We start from the raw sequence: 19,154 nt of genomic DNA, 5'->3' as shown, positions 1-19,154 counted from the left end.
TACTTTCCACATCCTATATTTATCTCTCTTGCTAAACTGAAGTGCTTGAGGTTAACAAAACATAGAGAACTCAGAGATAAAAAGTACTTGTCCTTACAGAGGACCAGATTCAGTTCCTCCACCTCCATGGAGGTCCCAACAACCTCTTCTGGCCTCTGGGCAGTAGGCATACATACATGTGCTACACATACATACATGCAACCTTAACACTCATAAACAAAATCTTTTTAAAAAACGAAACAAACCTACCCAATATGCCTTAAATTTTAGTTTGGAGTCAGCCAGTACATGGAGTTAGGTCACAGGCACTGTACTTGGAGGAATCAACATATAGATCCTTTGCTACTTAATAGCTTTCTGGGCAACTTACTTTCATCTGTAAATATAGGGAATACCTCTCACTTCTCAAGTATGTATTATAGAGAGAAGATACATAAAAGTGACACAGCAGGAACTCAATGAAACAAGCCATTTATCTTATCTATAGAGGAAAAAGAAAAGACCAATCAACGACTTCAGGATAAGGAACCTGAATATCAATATGAGAAATAAATTAGGAACCTAATTAGGATAACTGGGAATTTTAATTAAGAGCATCCAGGAAAACGGCATTCAAATAGCTTTTCCTTTTTATTTTCATTACATTTTTATGTATATGTGTACACAAGCTTGCATCCACTGCAGCACATGTGGAAGTCAGAGGAAAACGTTTAGGAGTTGGCTTGCTGCTTCTACCATTTAGGTCCCGGAGGAGTTCAAACTTGGGTTGTCAGCCTTACCTGCTAAGCCGTATTACTGGCCATTTTGGGTTTTTTTTGGGTGGTGTTTCACATATTCCAGGTTGTCCTGGAAGTGAGCCTGAGGATGACCTTGGGACCCTGATCCTCCTACCCAGGGCTGCCTTTGGAGGGCAACCTCCACACCTTGCTGACATGGTAGTACAGAGCTGAATCCAGGAGTTTTTGAATACTAAGCAAGCACTTCGTGAACTGAGCGGTTCTACATCCCCAGTCCTAAAAACTTAACTTTATATGCTCATAATAAGATGTTTAACTTAATAGAAGAGTCAGAATCCATATGTGATAAGGAAAGATTAAGAATTGACTGAAGAGGGCTCGAGAGATGGCTCAGTGGTTAAGAAAACTGCCTGTTCTTCCAGATGTCCTGAGTTCAAATCCCAGCAACCACATGTTGGCTCACAATCACCCGTAATGAGATGTGACGCCCTCTTCTGGTGTGTCTGAAGACAGTTTCGGTGTATTTATATATGTTAATAATAAAAAAAAAGGCTGGGCAGTGGTGGTGCACGACTTTAATCCTAGCACTTGGGAGGCAGAGGCCGGCGGATTTCTGAGTTCCAGGCCAGCTTGGTCTACAGAGTGAGTTCCAGGACAGCCAAGGCTGTACAGAGAAACCCTGTCTTGAAAAACCAAAAGATAAAAAGTAAAAAAATATAAAAAAAATTAAAAAAAGAAAGAAAGAAAGAAAGAAAGAAAGAAAGAAAGAAAGAAAGAAAAAGAATTGACCGAAGAATACATTAAAACTGAAGAAGGGATGAAATAGGTACAGCCATATAAGTTAAGATTAAGATTAAATTTGGGCTTTAAAATTTTTTAAAATGTAAAAGTTTGAAGTTGGGTGTAGTGGCACACTTAATTTCAGTATCTGCGGAGTAGCAACTGGTAGATCTCTGGGTTTGAGGCCAGCCAGCTTTACATGGTGAGACCCAGTTTAAAAAAATAAAAAGTTGCCAGGTGGTGGCGGCGCACACCTTTAATCCCAGCACTTGGGAGGCAGAGGCAGGCTGATCTCTGAGTTTGAGGCCAGCCTGGTCTACAGAGTGAGTTCTAGACAGCCAAGGCTACACAGAGAAACCCTGTGTCAAGAAAAACAAACGAAACAACAAACAAAAAGTTTGGTAGGAGATACTAGCTCTTATCTGTAATCATAGGTATTGTATTCAAGATCACTATACTAGAAAACAGACCAAAAATAAATCCCAGGTGACTCCAGCTTGTATTTACTTGCTATCGTATCTCAAAAATAATGCAAGTGGTGCGCATGATGGTTCAGCAGGCAAAGGCGCTTGGTGTCTGCTTCTTCGCTTTTTCTCTGGAGAAGAGGAAACCTAAGATCTTTGACCAAAGAGAGCTCCCTCCAGTCTAGAGAAAATGGCCATCGTTTACGACAGTTACATTTTATAGGCACTGTTCTAACAATTTTTTTGGTTGATTTTTTTTTTTTGGGGGGGTGCTGTTTTTTGACACAATTTAGGCTGGCCCACAACTCACTGGGTAGATTGATTGTGCCTCAGGTTCCCACATTTTGGGATTACCAGTGTGGCCTCTGAGCCTGGCATATTCTAAGAAATTTCTGGGCATTACTATTTATTAATTCCCATTTACAGATATGGAAACCAAGGCAAAGAAATAGCATACATTCACACCAGCCAGCAAGAGCAAAGGGTTGTTTTGGTGCAAATTCTAACCAAATATACCTTGGATGACACCTTTTGGTACCTACCGTTCCTTTAGACAAATCAGCATGTTTTTAAGGAAAGCACTTTTAGGTACAGCACAATCCAGTGTTTTGGATTTAGCCTTACCTCTTACATTCAGTATCTTTACCTGACAAACTAACCGCTCTGACATGGAGTGCTTCTTTGATTTTTTTTTTTTTTTTTTTTTGGTTTTTGTTTTTCGAGACAGGGTTTCTCTGTATAGCCCTGGCTGTCCTAGAACTCACTTTGTAGACCAGGCTGGCCTCGAACTCAGAAGTCTGCCTGCCTCTGCCTGCCTCTGCCTCCCAAGTGCTGGGATTAAAGGCGTGCGCCACCACGCCCGGCATTTCTTTGTTGTTTTAAATACTGTCCTCTTCACCCTCTGAATGTTGGTAGGCTTCATCTATCTTCTTCAATAAGTGACTTGTAATTCTCACTCAGAAATACTCAGTAGTGTATTTAAGTTCAAATGACTAAGATAAATAATGTCTAGAATGGACTCATAGCAAACCATAGAAACTCCTGTAAACACTTCTGGTAAAAATTAGAAGAGAGCTAATACAGCTTTCTATTGGAGTGCTTGATGTATGGACATTTGCTTTATTTAATGTCAACAAAAGCTGATAAAATGATTGCCCCCACAAATAAGTCATAGAAACATTACCTATTTGAAAGAACAATATCATTAATTATAAAATTTAATTGTAAGAATAAAGCAATGGTTATTGGTGAAACCAATCTACTTTAGTAGCTCTAAAGTGTACAGATGCTAATTTTTAAACAAATGTGACAAATACCATTTCAGCTTTCCTAACACTTCAGGATCTACATAAACTTGATTCTGTGCGTAAGGCAGAGAGAATGGCAGTGCGGTCATCAATAATCCAAAGGCATAATTTTCCAGACAACTTTTAGTAGCAAATTATGACTTTTTAAATGTTTAAAACTACACAAAACTCAAAGCAATCTATTTTTCTACCTGAGATCAAAACAAGTTTTTTTCATATCTAAACATAATTCTTAGTATTGAGGTAAATCTGAATTCACATGATACACTGTAAAAGTTTTGCAAAAACTTTGAGGAAATCTCCTATTTCATGTGTGTGTGTGTGTGTGTGTGTGTGTGTGTGTGTGTGTGTATCTTTTAAAGGCTACTGTCAACTTCATGAAGTTAACAGGCCTACATGCTATGACTTATTGTGTGAGAATAAAAGGCACTCATTTATATACTGTTCCTGCATGTGCAATATGAAACTGGATCCAAGAACCTATGTATATACACACACATCACTATGGGTTCAGAAGTGAAGCTCACTTCTAGAAAACTCATAGTATTCTCCTTTGGAGCAGAAACTGAAAAACAGTGATGCAGAACAAAACACATGTGTGAAAGCTCCCACCCCAAGCACTCGTCTGTGTTTTTGTGACCTGTAGTTTCTTTAATGAGTCAGCTTCATTTCCTATTCCTTCCTCTTGCTCTTTACCACAAAACCAAAACCAAACCAACCAACCAATAATAACAAAAGCTACTTATACAGCTGCCTCTTTCATGGCTCTTTGGCAATGCTTCCAAATCTTGAACGCAAAAGGAAGCTATATGATGAGATGAAGAGACGGTGATGTATGGAAAGAAGCCTATGAGAGTGACTGAGAAAGACTGTAAGGAAGCCTGAGCAAGAACCTACCCCCAAAAGACAAAGTAAGAAAGTAGAGAGGCATTCCTCCTCCGCTCCTTCTCACAGCCTTTCAAACTCTGAATAAGAAATGACTCAGCGGAGCTAGAGAACTGAGTTAACAGGCAAAGAAGTACAGCAGGGCTTTAGCTATCAATGAGTTTCTTTGCTCTTGTATTGGCAATGTCAATTCGATTCTTGTTGGTATCAGCCTGAAAAAAAAAAGAGAAATAAGCATCAGCCTCTGTTCACAAAACAACCCATTTTGACACAAGTTAACCTGGGGGATTCAGGTGTAGCTCTGTGGAAGGGTGTCCACCCAGCATGCACTGGACACTGGGCTCCATTTCACAGCACTGCATCAAAAGTGGCATCATGGCCTGTGCCTATAATCCTAGCACTTAGAAAGAAGAGGCAAAAGGATCATAAAAGCAGGGTCTTCCTCAACTACACAGTGAATCTGAGGCCAGCCTAGGCTACATGAAATTCTGTTTCAAAAATCAAGTTTATGGAGGCTGGGGAGAAAAGGAAAAAAAAAAAATCAACAAATTTAATTTTAACTGAGGATATAGCTCAGGGGCAGAATATATGATTTGCAATTCTATGGACATATATTCACTCCCAAACACACACACACAAATACACAAAGTTTTATATATTTGGGACCTAGATATGGGCGTATACCTATAATCTCAGCACTCAAAAGGACATGGCAAGAATATCATGAGTTCAACACCAGCCAGGGTTATAGTCAAACTGTCTCAAAATAATAACAGAAAAGAGGATGAGGATATATAGTTCAGTGGTATTTTACTTGGCTGCCACACATGAGGTCCGATATTCAGTCATCAGTGCAACAAAAAACATAGTAAAATTTGATTTTTTTGAGACATGGTTTCTCTGTGTAACCCTAGCTGACCTCGAACTCACAGTGATCTGTCTGCCTCTGTTTCTCAGAGTGCTGGGATTAAAGGTATATGCCACCAGACATCAGCAAAATTTAATGAATGTGTATAGGTGTTTTGCCTGCATGCATGTCTGTGTACCATGTGCCTATGGAAGTCACAAAGAAGATGATGGAACTGGAGTAAGCCACCATGTGGGTGCTGAGAAGTGTTTCCCAGTACTCTGGAAAAACAAGTGCTGCCCTGCCCCCCGACACCCCAGGGTTGCAGACACACAGCACCATGTCTAGGCTTGTATGTGAGTACTTAGGGTCATGCTTACATGGCAAGTACTTTCCAACTGACATCTCCCAAGCTTTTCTACTTAGTTATTTTTTGAGACTAGATCTTATTACCTGGGTTGGCCTTGAGCTTATGAGTTCAAGTGATCTTCCCAATCCTCTGGAGTGGCTGGAATTACAGGCATCAACACCATGTCCAGCCCATTTTCGATGCAAAAAAGTATGGCAAGAATGCTCTCTGAGCAGGAGTCTCATTTGGAGCTACTGTAGCTCTGACCAAAGAGACTGAAATAACTTTGCCAAAGATCTTTGGAACAGATGTACTGCCACCCACAGAAGCATATAAATTAAAATGATGTGTAATCTATACCTAAACCCAGGGTTCAGCATTATAAGCATCTTAGGAACCAAATGGCTCTAGTTCAGGTGCCAAAAGAGGTCAGAGGGTTTCAGACTCCTTAAAGCTGGAGTTATAGGCAGTTGTGAGCCACCTGGCCTGGTTGCTGGGAATAAACCAGATGCTCTGTAAAAGCAGTGCGTGCTCTTAATCACTGCACCATCCTTCCAGCCACAAATGACCCTGTTTTTAATCTATACCATACAAGAACAAGTCTACAGAATTGATTTTTGCTGCTGACTCCTGAAATGAAGCTATAGACTCTTACTACTAGGCTATCTGTGAATAAAACAAAAGTAAAAGCCAACGCACACATAAGCGTTAGGAGGAATCTACTCGGTACATGGTTTGTTGGTTGGTTTTGAGATAGGGAGGTTTTATGAAGCCCTGGAAGTCCTGGGATTCTCTATGTAGACCAGGCTGGCCTCGAACTTAGATCCATCTGCCTCTACCTCCCCATTGCTGGGATTATTAGTTTGTGCTATAAGACTCAGGTTACTCAGTACATTTGTTTGTTTGTTTGTTTGTTTGTTTGTCTTTCAAGACAGGGTTTCTCTGTATAGCCCTGGCTGTCCTGGAACTCACTTTTCTTAGCTTCATGTACAAAGTTTTAAGCTATATGTCATTCCAAGCTGTGCCTTTACAATAAACCACTGCTATGAGCAAAATAGCAAGATCACTTTTGAAATGTTCATCATCAGCACTGTTCTGAGTAGACTGCATTTTCTCTCTCACAAGCATCTCTCGGAGATGTTATTACTCAAGATCACTGGGTTGACTTTCATTTTCCTGTGGGTTTCTTTTTTTTACCTTTTCTGTGATCTTCTGTATTTGCTGATTTTGAGCATCAATTTCATTGCCCATATCCAGAGCCATGTTCTTTAGGTTGCCTAGGATGCTGCCCACTTGAGTCAGGTTCTCTTCCATCTCATCTTCTCTGGCATCATTAGTTATACTATCAGATAAAAGAGAAAGTTAAATCAGAACTTTTTGTTAAGTTACAAATGGACTAAATCTAGAATTATTATAAAAGTAAGCAATCAAAATGATGCTTAACATGTAAATGAAATGTATACTACTAGAAACAGTCTATACTGAAAGAAAGGTACAAAAGAGAAAAGGAAAGAAAAAAGAAAAGAGAAAGAAAAAAAGAAAAGAAAGGAAGAGAAGAGAAAAAAGAAAAGAGAAAGAGAAAGAGAAAGAGAAAGAGAAAGAGAAAAAGAAAGAGAAGAGCAAAGAAAAGCTAGGCAATCAAGTTGGTAGTGGGCAGACTAGCAAGATGGCTCGACAGGTCAAAGTGCTTGCTGCACACACCCGATGACATGAGTTCATTTCATGGAACCCAAGTCAAAGTATGAGAGAACCTCCTCTACAATACTGCATCTGACCCCCTCATACATGTTATGGAATTCATGTGGACTCGTGCTCACATACACACACATATAATAATAAAATAAATTCTTTTTTTTTTTTTTTAAAGCTTTTTTTTTCTTTTTTTTTTTTTTTTTAAGATTTATTTATTTATTATATGTAAGTACACTGTAGCTGTCTTCAGACATTCCAGAAGAGGGCACCAGATCTCGTTGCGGATGGTTGTGAGCCACCATGTGGTTGCTGGGATTTGAACTCTGGACCTTCGGAAGAGCAGTCGGGTGCTCTTACCCACTGAGCCATCTCACCAGCCCTAAAATAAATTCTTAAAATCCAAGCATGGTGGCACTTACCTGTAATCATAGCACTCAGAAGGCTCAGGCAGGAAGAGAAACATAAATTGGAGAACAGCTTGGGTTACATAGACCTTGTCTCAAAACAACAGCAGCAAAGGCCAATCAAGGAGAGTATGAGAGCCGCAGAGAAGACAACTAACATACAACCCTAAGACACTGTATTTTCCAGCATGGTTGAGGTACTTGTTTATGGTAATACATTAATTCTAACACTCCACTCCAAATCTTCCCAATCAGGGAAGTATATAGTCCTGGATGGCTTAGAATTCATTGTGTTTCTTAGACTGCCCTTGAATTTGCCAGCCCTCCCACGTCATCCTTCTGAAGTGCTAGGATTACCTGGAAAACAGCTTGTTTTGTTGTTATTTTTCTTCACTCCAGATGGAGTCTCCCCTTGACTGACCTATAACTTCTAGGTTAAAGCATCCTCTATCTTCAGCCTTCAAGTCAAGCTGAATCTTTATGTTTTGTTTTCTTCCAAGACACGGTTTCTCTGTGTAGCCCTGGCTGTCCTGGAACTTACTCTCTAGACCAGGCTGGCCTCAAACTCAGAGATCTGCCTGCCTCTACCTCCTAAGCACTGGGATTAAAGGTGTAAACCACCACGGCCCGCACATGTCACAACACATGTGTTGGAGATCAGAGGATTATTTATATGAGTCAGTTCTCTCCTTTTACATATGAGAACTGGGCATTTAACTCAGGACAGGAGGCAGGGTGTGGGCTTGACAGCAGCCCTATGGAGGGCATGCCTTGGTCTGCCTTTCCTGCACTTCCTTCTCACTGCCTACTGTCTGCCACAACAGGAAAATAACCATCACCATAAGCCTGCTGCCAGGATTTTCTTTCCAGGAAACCATAAACTGAACCCTTTGGAATGGAAAGCCAAAATAAACCATCTCTTTCAAAGGAGAGAAGAAGGAAGGGAGGGAGATTGACAGGTTACTTGTTGAGTTAGGGCTCATGGCTGGCTACACCCAATTTCTAAAATGAGCCATGAATTAGGAAATGCAGAACGATGAGGAGGAGCTGACATACCGTTTAATGTATCCACCACTGGCTGCTCCTGTAGTTGGCTGAGGCTGACCATTTGTGATCCGGCTCGGTTGCTTAGATACTACATTGCTAGGTGAGTTGTCGCCACCTTCTCCCCATGTTGCCTTATAGTTCTTTCCAGACTCAAAGTTCTTTGTCCTATATTAATGTCAGGGATACAGACAAATTGAAAAGCAGGAAGGAGGGGTTAAAATTATTTAGTACTTATTACCTTGGATATGACTGTACCATTTCTTGCTAAAACTAGGTTATCTGCACTATGGCTAATGTCAAAAGAGAGAAGGGATGAGTCAGATAAACCTCTACCAACATTGAATCATTTTGTCTGTTTTGGAGACAAGATCTCACTATGTAGCTTTGGCTATCCTGGAACTTGCTTTTGTAGACCAGGCTGTCCTGGAACTCATAGAAGCCTGCCTCTGCCTCCTGAGTGTTGGGATTACAGGCATGCACAACTACTATTCAAGCATTTTTAAAAGGCCCAAATACTATTATCAAATCTTTGCTGAGTCATTAGCAAGTGGTAAACTGAAACTAGATATGTCAAGTCTTTCAGCTTATAACTTTTACAAGAAAAGAAAAGAAAGCAACAACAACAAAGATTGTAAGCATGAACTCCTGGTTTATGTGGTTCTGGGGATCTAACCCAGAGCTTTTCAAATGCTAGGTAAGCATTCTACCAACTGAACAAAAAGGACCTCAGACCCTTGTTTTAAAGTCTGCATTACATTTATTTTTTAAATTTCTTTTAAGAAACAACAAAATATCATGAAAGAAAAACATGGATTATTTCTAAATTAGACAACCAACTGATATAATCCTGGCACTCAGGAGACAGAGGCAGATGGATTTCCAAGTTTGAGGCCAGCTGGTCTGCAGGATGAATAGCCAGGGCTAGACAGAGAAACCGTGTCTCAAACACCCCACCCACCCCATCCCCTGACAAATCCCAAGTCTAGGTCTTTTAAAACTAAAGATGAGCTTGCTGCACAAGCCCCAAAGCTGATTTCAATCTTGGAACCCAGGGAAAGCTTGGCATGGCGGTGTCCATCTGCAATGCCAGTGCTTCTCTAAGACAGGTAGACATGGGTGTGCTGGACCGGTGGACCTCTCTGAGTCTGATGCTTTCATAAGCATACAAAGATAAAAGATGCCAGCATGGTCTACACAGTGAGGTCTTACAACAAAATAAAACTTACCTAAAAGGTTTAGGTGTAGCTAATGGAGTCAGAATTTTAACATAGAATATAGTTCTCTACTGATACAACGGGCAGGAAAAAGAAGCCCAGATCCGGGCATAGTAACAAACACCTTTAATCCCAGCGCCCAGGAAGCAGAGGCAGTCAGATCTCTATGAGTTCAAAGACAACCTAGTCTAGAAAGCAAGTTCCAGGGCAGCCAGGGCTGTTACATAGAGAAACTCCATCTTAAAAACAAACAAACAAACAAACAAACAATAAAATGGAAAGGAAAAAAAAAAAGAGCCAAGGAAAGTGCTTTTCTTTTCTCTTTTAGAGACAGGACCTAATCATACAGCCTAAGTGATGGAATTACAGGTTTACACCACCTCACTTTGTCATGCGACTTTTAAATGGGTTATTTCAAAACTGTCTTTACTGATTACGTTTTGTTTCAAGCAAGACTTTACTTCATTTCAGCTTTATTTTTGTACTAACAAAGATTAAGCTCAATGTTGCTATAATATAGGTCTTACTTATCCCAGATCTGAATCAGTCTCTTAATTGCAAAAATTGAAAAAAAAAAGAGGAAAAAATTCTATGAAAAAGAAGTGTTTTTTTCTTTCATAAGCATACAAAGATTAAATTCTGGCCAAACTAGAACTGGACTTTTTTTGTTACTTGTAAGAAAGGCACTCCTAGCAGGTGGCATATGCCTATGATTCCAGCACTCGAGCAGCTGAGACAGCAAATCATTTGTTTGAGGCCAGCTTGGCTTATGTTGTGAGAACTTGCCTCAAAAACTAAAAAGGAGGTCTGTTAGGGCAGCTCAGTAAGTAGAGGTACTTGCTGCCAAGCTTAACAACATAGTTTAGTTCCCTGAATGCACACTGAGGAAGGATGAAAAGAACAATTCCTCAAGTTGTTTTCTGACTTCACAAGTGTGAAGGTGTATGTGTGTGTGTACTAATTTATTTACAAAGGGTACTCCAGGGCTGGAGAGATGGCTTAGCAGTTAAGAGCACTGACTGCTCTTCCAGAGGTCCTGAGTTCAAATTCCAGCAACCACATGGTGGCTCACAACCATCTATAGCAAGACCTAATTCCCTCTTCTGGTGTCTGAAGACAGCTACAGTGTACCTACATATAATAAACAAAACAAATCTTTAAAAAACAAACAAACAACAAATTGACTGGACTGACTGGGGTACACATCTGCGCTGAGACTGCAGATATACACCAGTACACTGAACTTTCACTTTCCTCCAGGGATGGGAAATAGGGTGTGGGGCTTGGGTAGCAAGCACTTTTACCTACTGAACTGTCTTGTAGGCCCTTAAAAGCTCTTAAAAGAGAAATTGATAAATATCAAAAAGCTCATTCTCAAAGCACCTCTCCTGGTCCCATTCAAAGTTCTCATAATTATTTTTATATGTATACTACTATTTCTGTCATTCAGTCAATTAATCAGCCATTTCAAATCTTTCCTGGAACAAGGTGAGATATCTAATTTTTAAATTAATATCTTCATATAGTTACCTGTTAAATTAGTGAGCTAATACATCATGCATACTTTGTTAACATATAGGTTCCAGGCAAAAATCTAAAGCAGAGATTTTATTATATGCAAAATAACCAATATTTCTCAGATTTCTTAAAGAGTGAGTGGCTTCTGGGCTTTTGCCCATTTGTGGTAGTGGGGAATAACCCCAGGGCCTCACGAGTCCTCGCACCCAACCACTGTCAGCACAGCAGCCAGAGATGCTACTTGAGCTAATATATATAGGGCTTCTATTAGGATGCTAGGTTGTAGAGCAGGTGGGTGAGAATGACAAATTCAAATCCAGGCATAGTGGCATGTCTGTAAACCCAGGACTCTTGAGACTGAGTGAGGCCAGTCTGGGCTAACAAACTGTGATCCTGTTTCAAAGATGAAAATAAAACCAAAAGTGTCTAATGAGATTTTACCTTTTAAAGAATGCTATGTTAAATTTTCTTTTTCTTTTCTTTCTTTTGTTCGTTTGTTCATTCATTCGTTTGTTCTTAGTTAGTTCTTTTATATAGCTCTAAATGTCCTGGAACTTGAAAGGCCATGCTGACCTTGAACTCAGAGATCCACATGCCTCTGCCTCCCCAGTGCTGGGACTGGAGGTGTGGAACACCAAGCCTGGCACATTTAAAACTGATATCCCACTTTATTCTAAATAGGATTTATGATGACTAGATTGGCAATTCCTTGACTTGATAGAGGCCTAAATCAAGGGAAAGTAAAATGCAGAGAAGCTCTATTTTAATAGAAGCACTCTACAGGAACCAGAGGGTACAAGGACATCTAAAGAGAGGAACAGAGAGGTGCAGTCAACTGTAGGTGCTGACTGCTAAGATTAACAATTTAACGCTTCTTGGATTTCAGGGGTGCTTTTATTTTGCTAATATTTACTTAGTAAATAAAACCATAGCTTTTGGAGCATTACTAAGGGAGTTATAACAAATGATCCTTTTATTCAGTCCATATTTTGTCTGCTAGCACCCATCACAAACAAATTCACTTGACATTACACACAACACAGCTTTAAGACTGCTTCATCACTCACACAATCCATGCACATGCACAGAAAAGCCATTTGAAACATCACCTTGGGCAGCAGGTTAGCAGCTCAGCCTGCACCTCAAGACTGCATCTTAAAGATCCCTTTGATCAGCTACTGAGCCCGGCTTTTGATGTTAGATCTTCATTTTTTAGTAAGCAAGAAAGGAAGAGATTAAGTGAGAGAATAAGAAGCAGACAGTGCATGTTAGTCAAACAGAACAGGAGCAGATTTAGAGCTTTAAACACATGATGCATTCAAATGCCTGCCTGGTTTCAAGGAAACAGTCACCAACTGAGAATCTAGATAAAAAGAAAAACCAGAAAACAATTTAAATAATGGCATACTTTATTTTTCCTGAGCATGTCCAAGGGCTAATACTCCTCACTAAAAGGTTAAAGTTTATGCTGGGCAGGAAGTACTGGCTGGCAGCACTGAAGTCCCTCAGCCCTCCTTGGTGTTCGAGTGCTTGCTTGTCCTGTGCCAGGCCCTGAGTATGATCACAAGAGTATACTAATGTAAAAGCTACAACTTAAAGCACAAACAATCCCACCATTTTATGAAACAAAGTGAACAAAATGTAACTCTAAATGGTTCAATAAACACAACTGTGAATCAGAGGGGGGTGGGGAAGGAAAGGGGAGAGAATGGGGGAGGAAGAAAAGGAAGAAAGCACGTCGTCTCTTAGTACTGCTGGATTTTGACACCCACAGAACTCGGAGGACTAGGATGCTGTATATGTGTCTGAGGCGCTCATGCTACATCTGGCTAGGTGCTGACCCTGATGGCAACAGGTAAGGTTTCAATCAGGTACGGTCAGGAAGGTCTGGACAATGGAGGAAAACGAGACAATGGGGACAAGCGACTTAAGAGCAGCCCAGGTCTCAGTAGGATTAAGATGCTGGAAGAAGAAAAGCTCCTCTAGAATCTTTCACGTGGGTTCTGCTCTCTTTTCATGGAACAGCTGTTCTGTCACAGCAGTCCCAGACTCCATCTGTTAAGGAATGCTTTCTCTCCACCCACTGAGAAAGAGTTCTGCCAATGCTGGAGGGGAAAGCCTATGGCAGGGCCATGTTCTACTTTCTCTCCTCATGTTTAAGAAAAGCTTGCCCACATATAGCAGGACACACAAAGAAAAACTTTAATACACCCATTGCTCTACCCTCTGTGTTCTCTTATAATTGACCCTTTAGAATTCATTGCTATTCTGTTTATTAACATACAACTTAGAAACAATCTTCTAAACTGAAGAGGAGTTTTTGTTCAAGGGAATTCACCTATTCTCTCTTCCTCAATTTTCCAAGATGGTACAGGAAACATAAGAGACAGGAACAGAAGTTTGTAAAACATATCTAAGAGTTTGAATCAAATTATGTAGGCACTTCAAATATGTCTGCTTAGTTCAATCTGCTAAACCTAGTTAACACATTGTAGTTTTTGTTGCTATTGTTTTGGAGAGAGGGTTTGAACTCCATATGTAGCTGAGGAAGAGTAGGACCCTAAGAACTAGGATTATAGGCTTTAACTACTACTCCCAACTTTATGCCAAACTGGGATTCGAACTCAGAGCAAACACTGTACCAAATGAGCTATATCCCCAGCTCCAGTCACAGCTGTTGAACTATAACCTTTTAGAAAATCAACCAAAGTAAAAACAGATCAATGGGCTTGTATTAAATCTGAGAACAGTCAAATCTTTAACTTCTCATGACAAATCAAAACCAAAAGTTGACCAAAAGGCAACATAATCCTTTTATTTAGTGAAAATAGCACAGAAGGGACTGGAGAGACAGCCCACGGGTTAAGAGCACTGGCTGCTCTTCCAGAGGATCTGGGCAACTTCCAACATGGATGTGGCAGCTCACTATCTTCTCTAACTCCAATTCCAGGGGATCTGATGCCCTTTTCTGGCCTCTGTGGATACCAAACACGCATATGGTGCACAGACACCAAGTATGCAAATACACATAATGTTTTGGTTTTTTTAAAAAATATTTATTTATTTACTTACTTACTTATTTATTATATGTAAGTACACTGTAGCTGTCTTCAGACACTCCAGAAGAGAGTATCAGATTTCATTACAGATGGTTGTGAGCCACTATGTGGTTGCTGGGATTTGAACTCAGGATCTTTGGAAGAGCAGTCGGTGCTCTTAACCACTGAGCCATCTCACCAGCCCCACATAATGTTTTAAATTAAAATTATTATATAATAACACAAAAACACTTATCTTAGAGCTGGGGAGATGGCTCAGCAGTTAAAGGATGTTTGCTGTACAAATCCCTGGGACTCACATTAGAAACAAGGCAAAGCAAATAACAAAAAATATACTCACCTGAAAATATGTAAGTGCAAAAATCTTAACTCACAGGGATTTATGCACCTGGGACAACTAGCTGGATGAACTGCTGATGAAACTCTGCAACTTAATCTCGAGACACTAGACTTAGAATAAAGTTCAAAGAGGAGCTCCTAATGGATTAATGGTTAACTGCCTCTGTCCAAACTATATACCTTATCTGAATACCTATTATTAGTAAAAAAAAAAAATCACGGAGTTTACTTCATCCAAGAGTAAGAAGAGAATAGAAATTTCTACAATGGAATAAAATGAGTGGCTGGGCATGGTGATACACTTTAATACACATCTTTAATCCCAGCACTCGGGAGGCAGAAGCAGGCAGATTTCTGAGTTCAAGGCCAGTCTAGTCTATATAGAAAGTTCCAGGCCAGCCAGGACTATATAGTGAGATCCTGTCTCAAGGAAACCCATATAACAACTACTCCTAACTAGCCTCCTGGTATACAGTCACGAATATCAATCCAGTCTATCTCCTCCCTAACCCTGGCATCCAAGTTCCTCTATCAGCTACTTGCATTTCTGGCTACTTCTCACCTTCATCATACAGTTCAGTTAAATTCCCATTCTTTCCATGTTTGTTGTTTGTTTTCTGGTGCTATGGTTCCCATTTAGCCTCACCCCCAGACCCTTTCCTTCACATTAACCCAAAGCCTTTGAGTGACAAGCTCAACTCATGCCCTATGTCTTCTGTTAAGGTATCATCTAACCATACCCTTAGCCTTAGTAGGTATCACACCATGTAATACTAGCTCTACCACACTGTCCTATGAAGAAGTCCATTCATTACTCCTTGACTGTCTAGATACAAATGACATTCTGTTCTACAACATCCAAACGCACATTCCCCAGTCTTTCTGTATCCAGATTGAAATTGATGTTTGGTACAAGAGTTGGTCAATCTAGGCACGATTTTCTATGAACCTTCCCACTTGTATGAAACCTTGATCTTCAGTTTGTTTTTAACAAAGTTGCTAATTTAGGCCCAGTTATCCAGTTACACTTCTGACTTTATTTCTGGGTAGGGGATAAGCAAGGATATTCTCATGTACGGATTTATTTTTAAAAGGTCTTTGATTCATCAACTTACCTATTACAAGGGCAGACGCAGAGGCCACAACACTTGTTGAGTTCTGTTAAAGTCTTCTCTGCCTCTCTCATGTCTTTATTTATTTGGTCCATGCCTTCTTCTATGCGATTTAGTTGTTCTAAGAATAAGTTTTGGTGTTACATTCACAGATGTCCAGTGAAATGCTAATGTTACAGAGCAGCAAGCTGCAACCTCCATGCTACCTATCACCTGCCAGTGAGTATTAAAAACAATACTGAGCCTAAGGTTCCTGAAGTCTCACTGTAGAAAGATCTGTTCTCCAGCAGCATGTGAGGGTTGCTTAGAATCACTCTAGCCAGATGCCTCGTACTCCTAACATTTAGGCACTAAACTAAGGAAAGCTTAAACGGGATGAATTCAGGCCAAAAAAACTGGATGTTCTAAACTCATCAGAATCTAGACCTGCTTTAGACCTTGCTATCTGGGAAATGATCTGAGAATATCATGTTTAAAGTCTATGTGACAAATGCACATAAAAAGCTGCGCTTGTCTAACAGACTTGTATCCAGTTGGGTACTGTTGCCTCTCATCCCAGTCCAGCAATGACTATGATACTATAATATGAGTCAGAGAAATGGAGGAAACATATTACTTTATCTTACAAAGAGAAGGCTGGATTTTCTAGGGATTTTTGGCACTGTAAGTCAAATTTAGAGTTTCCTTCAATGACTTCAACTCACCCCCTTGCTCATCCAGCATAGTGATGGTCTTGATTCCTGCATCCTGAGACTAAAAGGGGGAAAAGACAGATGAAAGTACAAGAAAGCAACCCAAAATCCTTGTGAACCTTGCAAAGACTGACACATGATAAGAAAGAATCACGTCGAAAACAACTTCTCAGGAATCAGTGTTACAGACAGAACTAGATGTCTCACACCAATACACATATTAACCTCTAAAGTAAGCCACAAGCATATGGTAAATTCACCTTTCCTGTCAATATCCCAGTATTTTCATAAGAAACAGAACTGGCTTATTAATGCATTACTGGGCAGTCTTCAGCAACTGCTGGTTTCAAATCTCATTATCTGCAGTTAGTGCTAGTATCCCACCCATATATTTCTATACTCAAATATTGAATATTTCTTACCTCAATGGCTAAACCCAGGATTCTCCTTGTGCTTTCCAGAGACTAGGAAGAAATACAAAGTTATAGCATTCCAAAAAAATACAGAGAAACAAATCAATCACAGGCTATATTTATGATGCTACTTTGCTACAACTTGCCAGCACACCCCCTCCTTACAAGAAAGCAAAAAAAGCAGGTCCACTTTCACTTTCTTCCTACCAGGTACTTCTTAGGAGAGATCCTAGATGGTGGAGCCAAGGGAGTTCATGAAGGAAGGCAAAAATATGCCTACTACACAGATACTAAGGAATCGTTACAGTTCAGAATTCCTTCCAGAATTGCAGGTAACTGTTAAATACTAGCCACCTTAAGGGACTAAGAAGACGCCAAAGTGATCTATAAAAAAGTGTCTCTCTGGGCTGGAAAGATGGCTCAGTGGTTAAGAGCACTGACTGGTCTTCTAGAGGTCCTGAGTTCAATTCCCAGCAACCACATGGTAGCTCATAACCATCTATAATGGGATCTAGTGCCCTCTTCTGGTGTGTCTGAAGAGAGCAATGGTGGTATACTCATATGCATAAAGTAGATAAAGAAATCTTAAAAAAAAAAAAGTGACTCTCACTTTTCTACTGTAAAAATGGAAATAGTGGCCTACAAATGGCTCAGGAGGTAAAGATGACCACCTGAGCTCAATCCAGGAACAGGCAAGAAGAAAGGAGAGAACTCTGACTCCTGCAAGTTGACTTCTGACTTCCACATGTATGTGACACTCAACACTCAAACATGCCCACAACCCCACAAAAGCTAATTAAAATGTAATAAAAAATTAAAGTGAAACAGATCATTCACCTCATCAGTAACCTGGTGAGCCCGCAGCTGAACTTCCTCTGGGGACAGATTATCCATGGTGAGTCACACTGCTGGACACAGAAATACAGATACTCTAAAAGAATGAGGACACACAAAAGTCTGAGCAAAAAGCACAGATTAATGGGATTTAGATACTTACCAGACAAGTAGGATAAAAGGGCTGATCCCATTACCTGCCCACCTATACTACAGAGACAGGAACTCAGGCTAGGAGTAAACATGGATATTTAATGCTATTAGCACAAAAAGTAAACTTACAACACAGGCGAAACACTCTTTCTAAGACAAGGGGCCATATATTCTAAGTGGTCTCAAACTTGTTATGTGCTAACGATGACCTTGAGCTTCTGATCTTTCAGCCTGCACATCCTGTGCTGGGATACAGACATGTCTGGTTTATGTGCTGCTGGAACCTGAATCCAGGGCAAGCCCTCTACCAACTATTCTACATCCCCAGGCCCAGGGGAAGTACCCTTTCCAACGGGAAAGATCCTTGGCCTTAAAAATCGAGGCATCAATGAGCCTATGAAATGGCTCAAAGAGTTAAAACGCTTGCTATGCTATGGGCACTGAAATGGCTTAACAGGTAAAGGAGCTTGCCACGAGTCTACAACGTTATCTTCTGATCTCCATGACCATCCCCAAACACCAATAAAACTTTTTTAAACTTGTCCTCTGCCCTCCACATGCAAGCTATGGCATGTGTGTACCTATACTTCTAGGAACATACATCCTAGATGCACATATACAGAAATAAATTTTTCTTTTTCTTTTTTCCTTTACTTTTTTGGAGAGAGCATCTTACTATGTAGCCCTAGATGGTCAGAACTCAGTTTGTAGACTAAGCTGGCCTCAAATTCACAGGAGATCCTCCTGTCTATGCATCCTTGGTGCTAGCATTAGAGGAATGCATTACCATACCTGGCTAAATAAATGTTTTTAAAAAGTGTAAAGCAAATTCTTGGTTGTGCAATGTTCTTTATTATTGTTGTTGAGACAGGGTGTCATGTTTCTGAGATACACAGCCAATGATGACTGAATCTCTGATCTTGTGCCCTCCATGGTGTGTATCACTCTGTCTGGTTTATGTAGTGCTAGAGATTGAACCCAGGGCTTTGAGACTGCTAGGCAGGCTCCGTATCAATTGCACCACATCCTTAATCCTGTAACAATGTTCTTTAAATCCTATCTGAATATGGTAAAGCAATAAAGAAAAGGCATTCAGGTAAATGAACTTTCTTAGCTTGGGTTTTATTGCTATGTAGAGATACCATGATCATAACAACTTTTATAAAGGAAAACATTTAATTGGGGCTAGCTTACAAGTCAAAGGTTTAGTCCATTATCATCAGACAGGAAGCATGGTAGCATGCAGGCAGGCATGGAGCTAGGAAATAAGCAAATAAGCTGGGAGTTCCAAATCTTTTTTTTTGTTTT

At 40.2% G+C, this 19,154-nt stretch overlaps 1 protein-coding gene across 2 annotated transcripts in view; it reads right to left on the bottom strand.

Annotated features, from left to right (window-relative positions):
• Positions 1 to 3,077: 3,077 nt before the first annotated feature.
• Positions 3,078 to 19,154, bottom strand: part of Snap23 (synaptosome associated protein 23) — a 34,394-nt gene continuing 18,317 nt past the window's right edge. The window contains exons 2-9 of one of the 2 annotated variants that reach the window (XM_029474091.1): positions 17,697 to 17,790; positions 16,869 to 16,910; positions 16,459 to 16,507; positions 15,758 to 15,875; positions 12,575 to 12,607; positions 8,522 to 8,677; positions 6,567 to 6,711; positions 3,078 to 4,385 (exon numbers count right to left, since the gene is read on the bottom strand). In XM_029474091.1, coding sequence (XP_029329951.1) covers positions 4,320 to 4,385; positions 6,567 to 6,711; positions 8,522 to 8,677; positions 12,575 to 12,607; positions 15,758 to 15,875; positions 16,459 to 16,507; positions 16,869 to 16,910; positions 17,697 to 17,753 — 666 coding nt within the window. In that variant the 5' untranslated portion in view covers positions 17,754 to 17,790 and the 3' untranslated portion in view covers positions 3,078 to 4,319. The remainder of the gene's footprint in view (positions 4,386 to 6,566; positions 6,712 to 8,521; positions 8,678 to 12,574; positions 12,608 to 15,757; positions 15,876 to 16,458; positions 16,508 to 16,868; positions 16,911 to 17,696; positions 17,791 to 19,154) is intronic. The other variant, XM_021150316.2, reaches the window with a different exon arrangement.

This window comes from Mus caroli, chromosome 2 (assembly GCF_900094665.2).
Source record: "Mus caroli chromosome 2, CAROLI_EIJ_v1.1, whole genome shotgun sequence".
Classification (NCBI taxonomy): Eukaryota; Metazoa; Chordata; class Mammalia; order Rodentia; family Muridae; genus Mus; species Mus caroli.
Note: the sequence above shows the minus strand (reverse complement) of the source record. Positions and strands in the feature narration are given on the sequence as shown.